At 37.8% G+C, this 13,226-nt stretch overlaps 1 protein-coding gene across 1 annotated transcript in view; it reads right to left on the bottom strand.

Annotated features, from left to right (window-relative positions):
* Positions 1–5,394: 5,394 nt before the first annotated feature.
* The window catches only part of LOC124605299 (MAPK regulated corepressor interacting protein 2-like), a 51,510-nt gene continuing 43,678 nt past the window's right edge, over positions 5,395–13,226 (bottom strand). Inside the window, exon 6 of the mRNA XM_047136879.1 lies at positions 5,395–7,139. Within this exon, the coding sequence (XP_046992835.1) occupies positions 7,060–7,139 (80 nt within the window). The 3' untranslated portion in view covers positions 5,395–7,059. The remainder of the gene's footprint in view (positions 7,140–13,226) is intronic.

Genomic DNA, 13,226 nt, shown 5'->3' with positions numbered 1-13,226 from the left:
ACTCACCAGATCCTGTAATTCTTTCCAGTTTCACTGAGGATACCAATGCCATCAGTGAATTTATGATTGATATCCTTTCACCTTAAATTTTAATTCCATTCTTGAACCTTTCTTTTATTCTACCACTGCCTGTTCGATGTATAGATTAAACATTAGGTGCAAAAGATTACATCCCTAAAGTGCATCCTTTTTAATACAAGCACTTTTAATACAAGAACAAGCACTGTTCTTGGTCTTCCACTCACATTGCTCCCTCTTGGTTTTTGTACTTATTGTATATTACTCATCTTTCCCTAAGCTTAACACTATTTTTCTCAGAATTTTGAACATTTTGCCCCATTTCGCATTGTCGAACACTTTTTAGTCTTGCTTCCATTATCAACCACAATGTCGGAATTGCCTCTCTAGTGCCTCTACTTTTCCTAATTTCAAACTGATTATCATCTAACACGTTCCCAATTTTGTTTTCCATTCTTCTGTACATTATTCTTGACAGAAACTTGGATGCATAAACTATTAAACTGATCGTGTGATAATTCTTGCACTTGTCAGTTATTGCAAACTTCAGGCTTGTGTGAATGATGTTTTTCCAAAAGTCAGATGGTATTCTATATTCCAACATGAATAGTCATTTTGTTGCCACTTTCCCCAATGCTTTTAGAAATTCTGATGGAATGTTATCTCTCGCCGGCCAAAGTGGCCGTGCGGTTAAAGGCGCTGCAGTCTGGAACCGCAAGACCGCTGCGGTCGCTGGTTCGAATCCTGCCTCGGGCATGGATGTTTGTGATGTCCTTAGGTTAGTTAGGTTTAACTAGTTCTAAGTTCTAGGGGACTAATGACCTCAGCAGTTGAGTCCCATAGCGCTCAGAGCCATTTGAACCATTTTGTTATCTCTCTCATGTTTCTTCTTCTATAATGTCACCAGACAGGTCTCCCCATAATAGAGGCCTTCAATGTACTCTTTCCACTTATCCACTCTCACCTAAGCATTTAACAGTGGAATCCCGCTGTACTCTTAATTTCACCCAAGGTTTTTGACTTTTCTGTATACTGAGTCAGTCTTTCTCACAATAATTTCTTTTTCAGTTTCTTAACATTTTTCCTGCAGCCATTTTTCCTTAGCTTCCTTGGACTTCCTATTTATTTTATTCCTAAGTCACTTGTATTTCTATATTCCTGAATTTCCTAAGTCCTCAATATTTGTTGGCCTGTTGTCGTGCACTTTTGATTTCTGAATCCCCCCCTCCCCCCCAAAAAATTCACAAGCCAATAAATCAGGTGAACAGGATGGTCAGTGGGAAACAATATACTCTGGAACCACAACAACTTACCGATCTGACGTTATAGTGGCAGTCGGTCTTAATCATTCTCAAGAAGGTACGGCCCAATAACACTTCATGTGTCACTCCATGCAGCAACTTTTGAGCTATGATGTGGTCTTTTACACATTAGATGAGGACTGGTCAGCATCTAATACAAATTTTGTTTGTTTATATAGCCCGACAAAAGGAAATGGGCCTTGTCAGATGTCATGAAATTGTTAAGAAGATTTGGTTGACTGTTGATCATCTTCAGACACTGTATACAGAATGTGGGACATTTATTTTTATTTATCGCACACAGCTAGTTCCGCAGGGCCAAATTGAATAGCGAAACCTCCAAAGTCATGGAATATGTCAGTACATGAAATAACAACATAAAAGTAACAACAGATAAAATACAATGTTTATGAACCCAAAAAAAGACAAGCTATAAGTTTATGTAAATCCAAATCAATCAACAATATAACAGAGGAATCAGCTTAATCTTCCAAGGAACCTCTCTACAGAATAGGAGTGACCCATGAGAAAACATTAGTTTTGATATGAAAGCACATTGATTACTGCTAAGATCTTTGAATTCTTGTGGTAGCTTATTGGAAATGGATGCAGTAGTATACTGCACACCTTTCTGCATGAGAGTCAAGGAGGTGTGATCCAAATCCAGATTGGATTTTTGCCTCGTATTAAGTGAGTCAAAACTGCTAATTCTTGGGAATAAGCTGTTATTGTTAACATGGACTTTCCATGACAGCTTACTATCGATCTGAACACCTAGAAATTTGAACAGTTCAGTTTCACTAGACATATGCTCACTCTGTGAAATTAAAACATCAGGTTCTGTTGAATTGTGTGTTAAAAACTAAAAACTCAGTCTTACTGTGATTAGCATTAGTTTATTCTCTACAAGCGATGAACTTATGTCATGAACTGCACAGTTTGAAGCAGTGCCAGTGTTGCACACAACCTTTACTACCAACCTAGTATCATCAGCAAACAGAAATATTTTAGAATCACCTATAATACTAAGAGGGCCTGTCATTTATATAAGTAAGGAACAGGAGTGGCCCCAGCACTGATCCCTGGGACACCCCCCATTTGACTGTGCCCCACATCATAGCCATTTTCAACACCTTTTGCTGTCTGCTGTTAAAGTAAGATGTGAGCTACTTCCCGTATTCCATGATGGTCCAGCTTCTGGAACAATATTATGTGATCAACACTATCAAAAGTTATTGTGATCATTTCTTAGCTTTAGTTGCTGAAATAACTTGACACTAGTGCCTACGAGTTTAATTTGTACACCACAGCACTGAAGATGATCACTATGTGATAGAAAATCGATTTTGCTGTCAATAAGCCGTCAATATTACAGCCAACACTGACCTTCCTTCTAATCTACTATCAAAAGCCTTAGTTAAATAAAAAAATATGCCTAGCATTTGAAACCTTTTGTTTAATACATCCAGTACTTCACAGAGAATTTTCAGTTGTTAAACCACTTCTAAAACTGAACTGTGCATTTGACAGCAAATTATTTGAAATAAAATGACCAATTATCCTTACAGACACAGCCTTTTCAAGAACTTCAGCAAATGCTGATGGCATAGAAATAGGTGGAGGACATAAGTGTTCAACGTCCCATCAACAACAAGGTCATTAGAGACGGAGTGCAACCTTGGATTAGGGAAGGAAATCGGCCGTGCCCTTTCAAAGAAACCATCCCGGCATTAGCCTGAAGCAATTTAAGGAAACCATGGAAAACCTAAATCAGGATGGCCAGACACAGGTTTGAGCCATTGTCCTTTCAAATGCGAGTCCAGTGTGCTAACCAATGCGCCATATTGCTTGATTCTAGAAATAGGTCTACAATTGTCTGTGTTATCCCCTTCTTCCTTTTTATAAAGTCACTTTACTACTGAGTACTTTAATTGTTCAGGAAACTAACCCTTCTTAAAGGAAAAATTACAAATATGGCAAAATACAGGGATAAAATGTGCAGTGCAGTACTTTAATATTCTGCTAGGCACTCCATCATATCCATGAGTCCTTATTTCTCAGTGATTTAATTATTGACTCAATCTCTCCCTTGTCAGTATCAGAGGAGTATTTCAGACATCAATCTCGGAAAGGCATTTTCCAAGACAATTGTACGATTCCCTGTAGAAAGTAAGTTTTTATTTAATTCACCAGCAATGCTCAGAAAGTGACTGTTAAATACTGTACATACATCTGACTTATCAGTATCAAAAATGTTTTTATGACGAACTGACTTTATATTGTCGACCCTGTGCTAAGTCCCTAATGGACTTCCTTCTCAACTGACCATACAGTTTTAATTTTATCCTGTGAATTGGTTATTCTATTTGTGTACTGCATACTCTTTGCCTTCCTAACAACATCGTCAAGCACCTTAAAATACTGCTTGTAATGGACTATTGTAGCTTGATTGTGACTACTTCTAATATTTTGATATAATGCCCACTTTGTCCTACATTATATCCTTATCCCAATATCAGCCACCCAGGCTGCCTTTTAATGCTAGTGCCCTGTTTAGAATGTTCTAATCGAAAGCAACTTTCAAAATGCATGAGAAATGTGTGAAGGAAAGCATTATATTTGTCATCTGTGTTATCGGCAGCGTAAACATCCTGCCACTCGTTCCTTAACGAGATTTAAAGAACACTCTATTGCCATTGGTTTAGCTTTTCTACTTAGTCTGTAATTATATGGAACATTTGTTTGAGAAAAAAAAACTTTTACAGTTAAAATTTGTGCAGCGTGGTCTGAAAGTCCATTCACACTTTTACAAATGGAATGCCCATCTAGTAATGAAGAATGAATAAAAATATTGTCTATGGCTGTGCTACTGTTCACCTGCAACCTGACTGGAAAAAAAACACAATTTGAATCACATCATATGAATTTAGGAAATCTTCCAACATCCTGTTTCTTGCACAATCACATACAAAATTAATATTGAAGTCACCATATATAACTAATTTTTGGTACTTCCTATAAAGTGAACCAAGAACCCTCTCTAGCTTGGGGCAGAAATTCTCTAAGTCAGAGTTAGGGGACCTTTATACAACAATTAGAAGTTTAGTTTGGTTACACACAAAGTACAATTGTCTGAATATCTCTTCCTCCTAGCTGTCTTCTTACAACTGCCACTTCCCATTCCCCAGTGCCCTTCACACATCTCGACCTATCTAGTTCCTCCTTTGTCTTGTAACTGCACCTGAAGGGCGAAGATCTTACACTCTGCTCCTCTATCAACTTATTTCTGCTACAAATTCTGCATTTGCAGGAGAGGATCTCACTGGAATGCTGGAATGCCCACTGCCCCCCCCCCCCCCAATGAAAATACTTCGAACAAATCTCTCACCATTAACTTGCTACTCACAAACCTGATCTATGGGCACTGGAACTTTATAATTGTGACCTGTGTCAAAATGTTGCTGAAATAAATACCGTGTTGATACAACACTATCAACGTATTTGAAAAATGTTTCAACTGGGAAAGCACGATGTTCATTTGACCAATGACTCTTACTGACTGATGATGTTTGAACCACACTATGCACTGATACCAACATAAACTTTCTGGGAAGCCTTATTCAGCAATGGCGCACAATTTGAAACAGGCCATTGTCTCTGAAACATCCTGTACAAAAGAGTTCTTTCGAAAATGTTTTCAGACAAAACACACACACACACACACTAAAAGTGTTTGTATTTGATGCTGGTGTGTCAAAAACTAATGTTTTAACTTAGGGCTGAAAATCCCAATCAGCAAGAGTTTCTTAGCCAACTTTTGCCTTCTCTTTTCTGTGCCTAAGATTATCAATATTTAATGTGTAGCTAATTTTAATTTTCCATTTTTTTTTCAAATATATTTATGTGTAAAATTTGCATCATAAGTACCTAAATTACTGAATTGTTGAATTTCATCATATAGTCACTTTACTCTTACCTCTTCATAGCTGTCTCTGCTCACTCTGACACAGTTCAAGGGGCCTTTGATGCACAGTTAATTTACATACTCTCAAACTGTAGAAAGAAACCACTGACAGTGCTTTGACAAATAGCTGTTTAATTTCAGTCACTTCACTTACGTAACATCGAAATAAATATATTGCCTCCTGTAAACAAATTTTAGACTAAAATATTGTACATTACAACTGCTACCTTCCTTCAAAAATGAAAGTCTACAGCAGTAGACTCCACTGGGCCATAAAATGGAAAGGCATGGTTCACTCTTCCCTTCACCTACAAATTTCGGGTTAACTGATTTTTAATGTCATCCAGCCAATGAGGACACTTTCAGATAAGAACAATGAAGCAAGCAAGTAACCGACACTAAGTAATGAATCCACTTAGTGTAGAAGTGATATTTCTTGAAGTTGATGGTTATCTTTTTTTTTTTTGGATTTTCAATTTTGATGACCTAGGGGCATCCTTTCGCCTTGTCCTACAGAGCCCAAATTTCACAAGGCTCATTTTTACACAGGGTGGAATGAAACGGGCATGGAAGGAGATGGTGGTGATGGCAGTGATGGTGGTGCAGTCCAGAAAAACCGTAAAAAGTGTCTTATAAAAGCAACCCCAATGTACAAAACACCTTACATATTACTTCTGTATTATTATATAGAAGGACAAAGGCTCCAGGTATTTTGTGGTTTTCTTACACCAATTTCATCAATACACATGATGCACATTTCCAAAAAAGTGCAACTAATAACTGAAGATTTTACTATAAATTTTACTTCACTGACTGAAGCTTTTCATTTACAAATCTAAGTTCTACAAAACGATCCAATAAGATTCAACAGTTACAGTCAATACAATCATCAAGAAAACGTCATTTTTACAATATATCTGGTATAAAAATGGTGTCATTATTTTTAGTCTTGCAAGTGAAATTCTGACTCAAATAAACAAGTCTACGTCTCTTAAAAATACAGTATTGCTTTGTTTTTGTGTTGTACAAAAACTAACAAAGTCAGAAGTTCTAATTACTTATTTTACCTTATCTATAGGTATTTCCCACAAAATTAGATACACCTTAAAAAAACTATGTTGTTTCTTATTGAAGGTGTGTACATTACTTAATAATGAGAAATACCAAACTGTCTCTTCATGTGAGATAACTATTCGATATATACCTAAGAGTCCTTTTGAAGTAAATAAATAAATTATCAAAAGAAACCACTAGGCACTTGTATGAAGTTTTCTTCTATTGGGTAATGGAATCTCACATGAAAAGAAAGTGTTATACACAGGTTTACAAACAAAAATACAATGCAATTAACTATAGAAAAATGATAACATAATTTCAATAAATAAGGTATAATACATTCAACCAATAATTGGGCTGTGTCATAGTTGAAAGAAATAGGAATGTGATATTCTTTCCATGTGTCTCAACATTCTTAACAGTATTTACTTAATTCTCATGTGTACTCCTGTTCATAAGCTTTTCAGAGACATGTTACATCACAACTTTCATTAAGAACTATGAATAAAAGTGTTTGTCCTTTAACAAGTGCATATAACTCAGAATAATTTAGAATTTCTGTTGCCAGTAAACACTCGCAATGTTACATGGGAAATTTATCATGGTTTTTCACAAGTTGTGTAATCTAACCATCTTTGTTAAATAATGTAATGAAAAATTATTTGTTCTTTATTCAATGGCAGATGAAATTTTGGTTGATAATAAAAGATTCATGCTTAACTATGGTGTTGACTGTGAATGCTTGTAATTCTTAACAACACGTTGGCCCCACCAAGCCTCCAGATCAAAAGGTTCAAAATCTGAAACAATAAAAACAACTTTTATGCAAGAATGGAAAGCATCAGATTTTTTTACCTTTAAAAAAGGATCAACTAATAAAAATACATCTCAAGGTTTACTACATGATAGTTTGATCGCAATGTTGTTCACAGCAGTGAAGGTGGTGGTGATTAGTGTTTATCATCACACCGACAGCAACGTCATTAGACACAGAGCACAAGTTCAGATTAGGGAAGGACAGAGAAGGAAAGCAGTCATGCCCTTTCAAATGAACCATCCTGGAATTTGTCTTAAGCAACTGACAGAAATCATGGAAAACCTAGATCAGGATGGCCAGAAGCGGGTTTGAACTGCTGTCGTCTTGAATAAAGCAGTGAAGGAACACTGAGTATACTATGCACAAGTATTATGTAACATTACCAAGATACACTTGGAACATATTATTCAGAAATGTTTGAAACTAAAAAGAGGAGTGTGGGTTGGTGGTAGGAGGATAGAATGTATTTGATTTGCAGATAATAAGGTGTTATTTGGCAGACAGTGAAAGAACTACACTTCAATGTTAAAAGAATTAAATAAGAACTGTGAGGAATAAGAGGAATTCAGAATGAGAATTAATAAGAAAAAGACAAAAGTAGGACCAACAATAAAGTTACAACAGGAAGATACAGAACACATTAGTGCTTTAAATGGGAAGCATAATTACACAAGACATGAGATGCAATAAAGATGATGAAAATGCTTATAGTAATTGCCAAAGAGGCATTTAATAAGAGGTGGCATTTCTATGTGGGTGCATGGACAGATACCTGAGGAAGAGGCTGGCAATGTGCTTTATAAGGAGTGGGGCGTTGTACAGAGCTGAGATGTGAACAATTAGGAAAGACGACGAAAGAAGAATCGGAGATGTGAATTTGGAGGAGGATGGTAGGTATAAATAAGTAGACAAACTGAGGAAATGTGAGAAGAATGAGGGAAAGAGAGAGAGAATTTTTAAAGCAAGTCAGGAAGAGGAAACACTATTGGCTTGCACATTGGATAAGAAGAAATTGATTGCTGATGGATGCTATGGAAGGAATGGTGAATGGAAGAAGGAGGAGAGAATGCAGAAGATACCAGATGGTGGATAGTATAGGAATAGAAAACAATTATGAGAAAATGAAGAGGGCAGCAAATGAGAGGACTGCATAGAGAGCTACATGTGAAGACCTGCTCTAGGACAGAACACTGATGATAATGACCAAGATTTCACTTACTTCAAAAGGGCTGCATTCTATGTCTCCACGAGGATGGGTAGTCGAGGTCGTAACATTCTATTACATCTACTGAGCATTCCAGTGTCATACAATTCAGTGTTGAACACATTAGATACATGAAGTTATGCTCCCTAAAGTCACAAAGAGTGAAGTCAACTACACCAGAAGAGTGGTAATGGAGGATGATTGTACTGTTTACCACCAAGTATGTAACTTACACCTTTGTTTTGTAACAGGAAGCAACTATTCCACAATATAACTACAAAGTCTTCCAAGATTTGTTTTTAAAATGTCCTCGATAAACATGTTGCATCAAACTGGTACAATATTTAAAGCTATTGACAATAGCTTCCCTTGTCTTTATGAGGAAAGTAACTGGCTGTCAAAGAAATCATACGAATCTGCAGATTTAAATGATGTGCAGTAGAAATCATGATATGTCATATGTAATGTCATCTTCCCCATCACAAGGTAGCTTTCGTGACACAACTCTGAACTACTTTGGTATCAAGTTCTCACTTCAATTAACTGCTGAGTGCATGGCCCATTTCTCTATTAAAGTAGTTCGTAATGACAATATTATCAAAATGATATTTGCTAGTCACCATACAGCAGAGATGCTGAGTCACAGATAGGCCTGTTTGGCTGAAAGGTTTGCTTGACAGCCTTTCTGCTGTGCCTGTCTGTGACTCAGCATACCCACTATATGGTGAGTAGCAACTTTTCATAATATTATCACTATTCCATCCTGGATTTTCCAAAGTAGTCAGTACATATTCTAACTTCCGTGACCTGTTTGGTGGTCGAGTCATAGTAATTTGTAGTGTCACATAGAATCTGCATCTGCTCAAACAAGATCTTGTGGTTACCGACACATTCTGCCATGTTGATGTTCAGTTTAATACTGGGAAACTAAACAATGTGACCCAATACTGCTACTATCACATTCCCAAGGAATAGTAAATACATGTGAAACTTCCAAATCATCTTTATTGAGTACAGCATCTCTGATATTTTCTTAGGCATCTGAAAAATGAATGAATTTCTTGCCTGTTTAAAATTCACTCAGTTTTACTCACCATTCTTTCAAAGAATGGAAGAAATGTAATACACTGATCCTTTTCTGCTAATTAAGTGGCTGTGCATCTTCATTTTCCAAAGGATGTTGACCTGAGCATGTCTTGTGACTGTTGTCTGAATGTACCACATTAAATGGTTATTTTGGCACCAAAGCTCTATGTTGTAGGATGGAAGTGTCCTAAACTTCATGCAGTTACTTCATCCCAGATTTTCCACTGTTTGATTCTGTCCAGTTCCTTCTCTTCCATCCTACAACTCAGAGTTGCTTCCCATTACATTACTCAGTACCCACATTTCTCTCTCTCTCTCTCTCTCTCTCTCTCTCTCTCTCTCTCTCTCTCCCCCCCCCCCTTTTTTCCCTCCCCTCCTGCTCACCTTCAGAAGGCTTTCCACCTTGAGATGTGCAGTATCGTGTCATCTCACTGAGCAAACTTATTTCAGAATTAGTAAGTTTGTGGATTAAAATAATGATTAAGAGAAGGAACTGCCAAAACTACACGTAAGAGGTACCATAAACCTCTACAAGCAGCAGAATGTGTCCTGAAAGTGGGGAAAGAAATTTCTCGAGAGACATCCAGAATAACTAAAAGGCAGAAGTCTGTCTCCCACACACTACGATGTATGTGCAGAAGGAACTGGATATGTGGTGTAGAAAGTCATACGCATGGGGATTGAAGTAGGGAATCAGTGTATGTAGACACTTTCTATGCTGATGAGCAGGTCATTGCAACAAACGATGAAGATATATTTTACAAGCTTAGGAAGCTGTTTGAGGAGTATAACAAGTGGGGTTTGAAAATTAATTCCTAGAAGATGGAATATCTATGTTGCAGAGTGAAGTAACATCGACACTGATGGACATCTTATTAAAGTGTGTAAAGAGTTTAAGTATCTTGATAGTATCCTATCATGTGATGGAACATGTGAGAGGTATCCAAAACAAATCAGACAGGAAAGGGCTGCTATCTAAAAATTAAACCCTATACTTTGGTCCTCAAAAAGAGTTCAAAGGTTAAAATTCATTTATACAAATCCAGTGTGGAACCAACAACAAGCTATGGCAGTGAATGCTGAGAACGCTCAGAAAGAAATAAAAAGAGGCTTAGAGCTTTGGAAATGAACCACCCAAGAAGAGCTCATAAAATTTCCCAACTTGACCATGTAAGAAATGAGGAAATAAGAGAAAGTACACAGAGTCACTATAGTATGGATAAAAAAAAAGAAGAAAGCCATTTAAGATGGTCTGGGCCTATTGAAAGAATGGACGAAGACAGATGGCCCAAGAGAGTACTTTCATGGCAACCTCCTCAAAGGAAAAGAACAGGAAGACCATGGAATGTGTGGCTAAGTGGTGTCCAACAAGTGATGGATAGAAGAGGAATGGAAAAGAATGAGAAAGATGAGGCATTTGGTGACAGAAGTCTGGGATGCGGTGACAACTGTAGGACCACCGCAACAAGGAAGAAATGAGAAGGAAGCAGATGAAAACCTGCGTAGAATTATGTGAGTTTCTATTATAGTGAGATTGGTGAAAACCACATCATGTTTTGAGCTTCGGATCAGAAGATATTTGAATTTCAGTTGTGCCAAATTGGCATTACATGGGAACAGCTACACGAAGCCATTGTTATGCAGGAAGGAAAAGGCACACACAAAAAGCAGAAGTCATTGTGGTGGGAGTTCAGAGTGCAGCATTGGGAAGTCCAGAACGCTGGAGTAAGAATACCAACAGGGCTAAAAATTAAATATACACGATTGGACACTCCCCTCAGTTACAACCGGGTGGAACAGTCCAACACGGAAAGGAAAGGATAAATAGTTCATCATATCACTGCATGTTTTCAGAGTTAGGAGTAATTATTTCATGTATCATTCCAAGAATGACTCCTCTGGAGCCAACGAGTTAGGCCATTATATTATGAGGAGGATGAATATTCCCAAAGAGGACTGTCCGACATCACAGCGGCCGAGAAATATTAGCAGTGGGGAGGACAAGTCATCGTTCAAGGAGGAGGCACCAGGTGCTGGAAGAGCCAGCCATGCAATGAATGGCAGCTCCACCTCTATGGCACAATAAGCTTTGTTTTAGCTCATGCCAAGGTAACAACGCACAATCAAGTACAGTCATGTATACAGCAAATTTGATTGGATTGATAAAGTAAATTTTGATTTCTGACAATCTACTAAGATATAGATGACTACAGATGATGAACAAAGCTTACACCATGCTAAATGCCATCAAACCAATTCTTGTCAGTAAGTGGGACAATGTGGGCTAACACATTTTTTACAGTCTCTGTGTTGTGACTATATATTTGTTGATGACCTCTTGGTCTTGATGGCAAGTTTAGATTATTTTTGTGTCTTGGAGAATATCGTGTTTCTTATTGCCAGCAGATCCTAAACTATCCTGGCATTGTGGTCTTAGGTCCCATGTGGCAGGCAGCATAAATCATATGTCACATTGTATAGCGGTGTTGTAGCAGCTTAGACTGTAAATTCAAATGTGAGAAACTGTTGCGTTCAGGACAGTAATGTCCTGTTAGTCGGAAGTAGTTAGTAATAGTCGTGCGAGTTTCATGAATTCTGATAAATGCATTTCTAACTTGCACAACTGATGTAACAAATGTACACCTACCAAAATGGAGGATACTTGGCCTCAACAACATGCTAAAATTTTACCAGATTTCTTTGCTCTTCATTTACCAATGTACCGACTTACCCCAGGATGTTGCTGTGTTACAGTAATTCATCATCACAGTTCACCTGCTGGAATGCAGTGTGCTAGCAACTGCACTGCAAGTAAGGGCAGATAAATTTGACACATTAAGGATGTGCAGGTGCACTTTGGAGATGCAGTAGCAGTAGGTAGTTCGGCACTGCACTACACTTTTTGGTACAGGCTGGTTGTCCCACAGTGTGTTGTTGGTTAGGGTTTGGACAGTTACTTTCTCTCAATGTCAATCAAATCATTTTGTTGCAATTAGCACTAAAAATGCTAAACCCAATTAATTTATAATATGAGGGGAGTAAATGATGTCACAAAATGGTGCTCCATAGAGCCAGGAAACAGCATGGTATATTGAAATGTAATTAATAACAGTTGGTCAAATATTCTCCAGAGTAAGTTTCAGGTTTTCAAACAACACTGAACAGTACTGGCTGGATGTTGAACAGCATCCTGCTTCCAGCAGAGAGTGTGTTGTAATGGGCCCAACACTTTGGTGGACACTAATAACATTGCCCAAGTCAGTCGTAAAGTGAGTCATAAGGAGGTTCTACGGTAGCCAGCAGGAGATGGACTGGTGCCAGAAGCACACAGGGCCAAATAGAGAGATGGCCATTCACCTCAATAGCAGTGGCAGCTGGAGTAGTAACAAACAACGTGCTGCAGAATTCTTCAAAAGCCAAGTTCTCAAATTCTTTATCAGCTTTTGTAACACCAAACCAGAATGGTTGATAGTGACAAAGATCCAGACGATTCCACTTCAAGAGTGAAGAACTGGGTGCAACTGACGTGGATAGAAATGAGTGGCAACTGAGCAGTACTGAAGTTTTCAGTCCTGACACGTAATCCACGTGAGTATTGTATGGAGATTAGGATCTCCCAGTATTGTGTCAACTGAACACATGAATGCTAAACCACTGGTCATCAATATGAGCAATTCAACCACATTAGTATTGATGACACTCAAGCAATGATAGATTCACTAAACTTTACATCATTAGGGAATTTTTGTGTGTGCAGCATGCCAAAGATAAAGATTGTTG

Source organism: Schistocerca americana, chromosome 3, assembly GCF_021461395.2.
Source record: "Schistocerca americana isolate TAMUIC-IGC-003095 chromosome 3, iqSchAmer2.1, whole genome shotgun sequence".
Classification (NCBI taxonomy): domain Eukaryota; kingdom Metazoa; phylum Arthropoda; class Insecta; order Orthoptera; family Acrididae; genus Schistocerca; species Schistocerca americana.
Note: the sequence above shows the minus strand (reverse complement) of the source record. Positions and strands in the feature narration are given on the sequence as shown.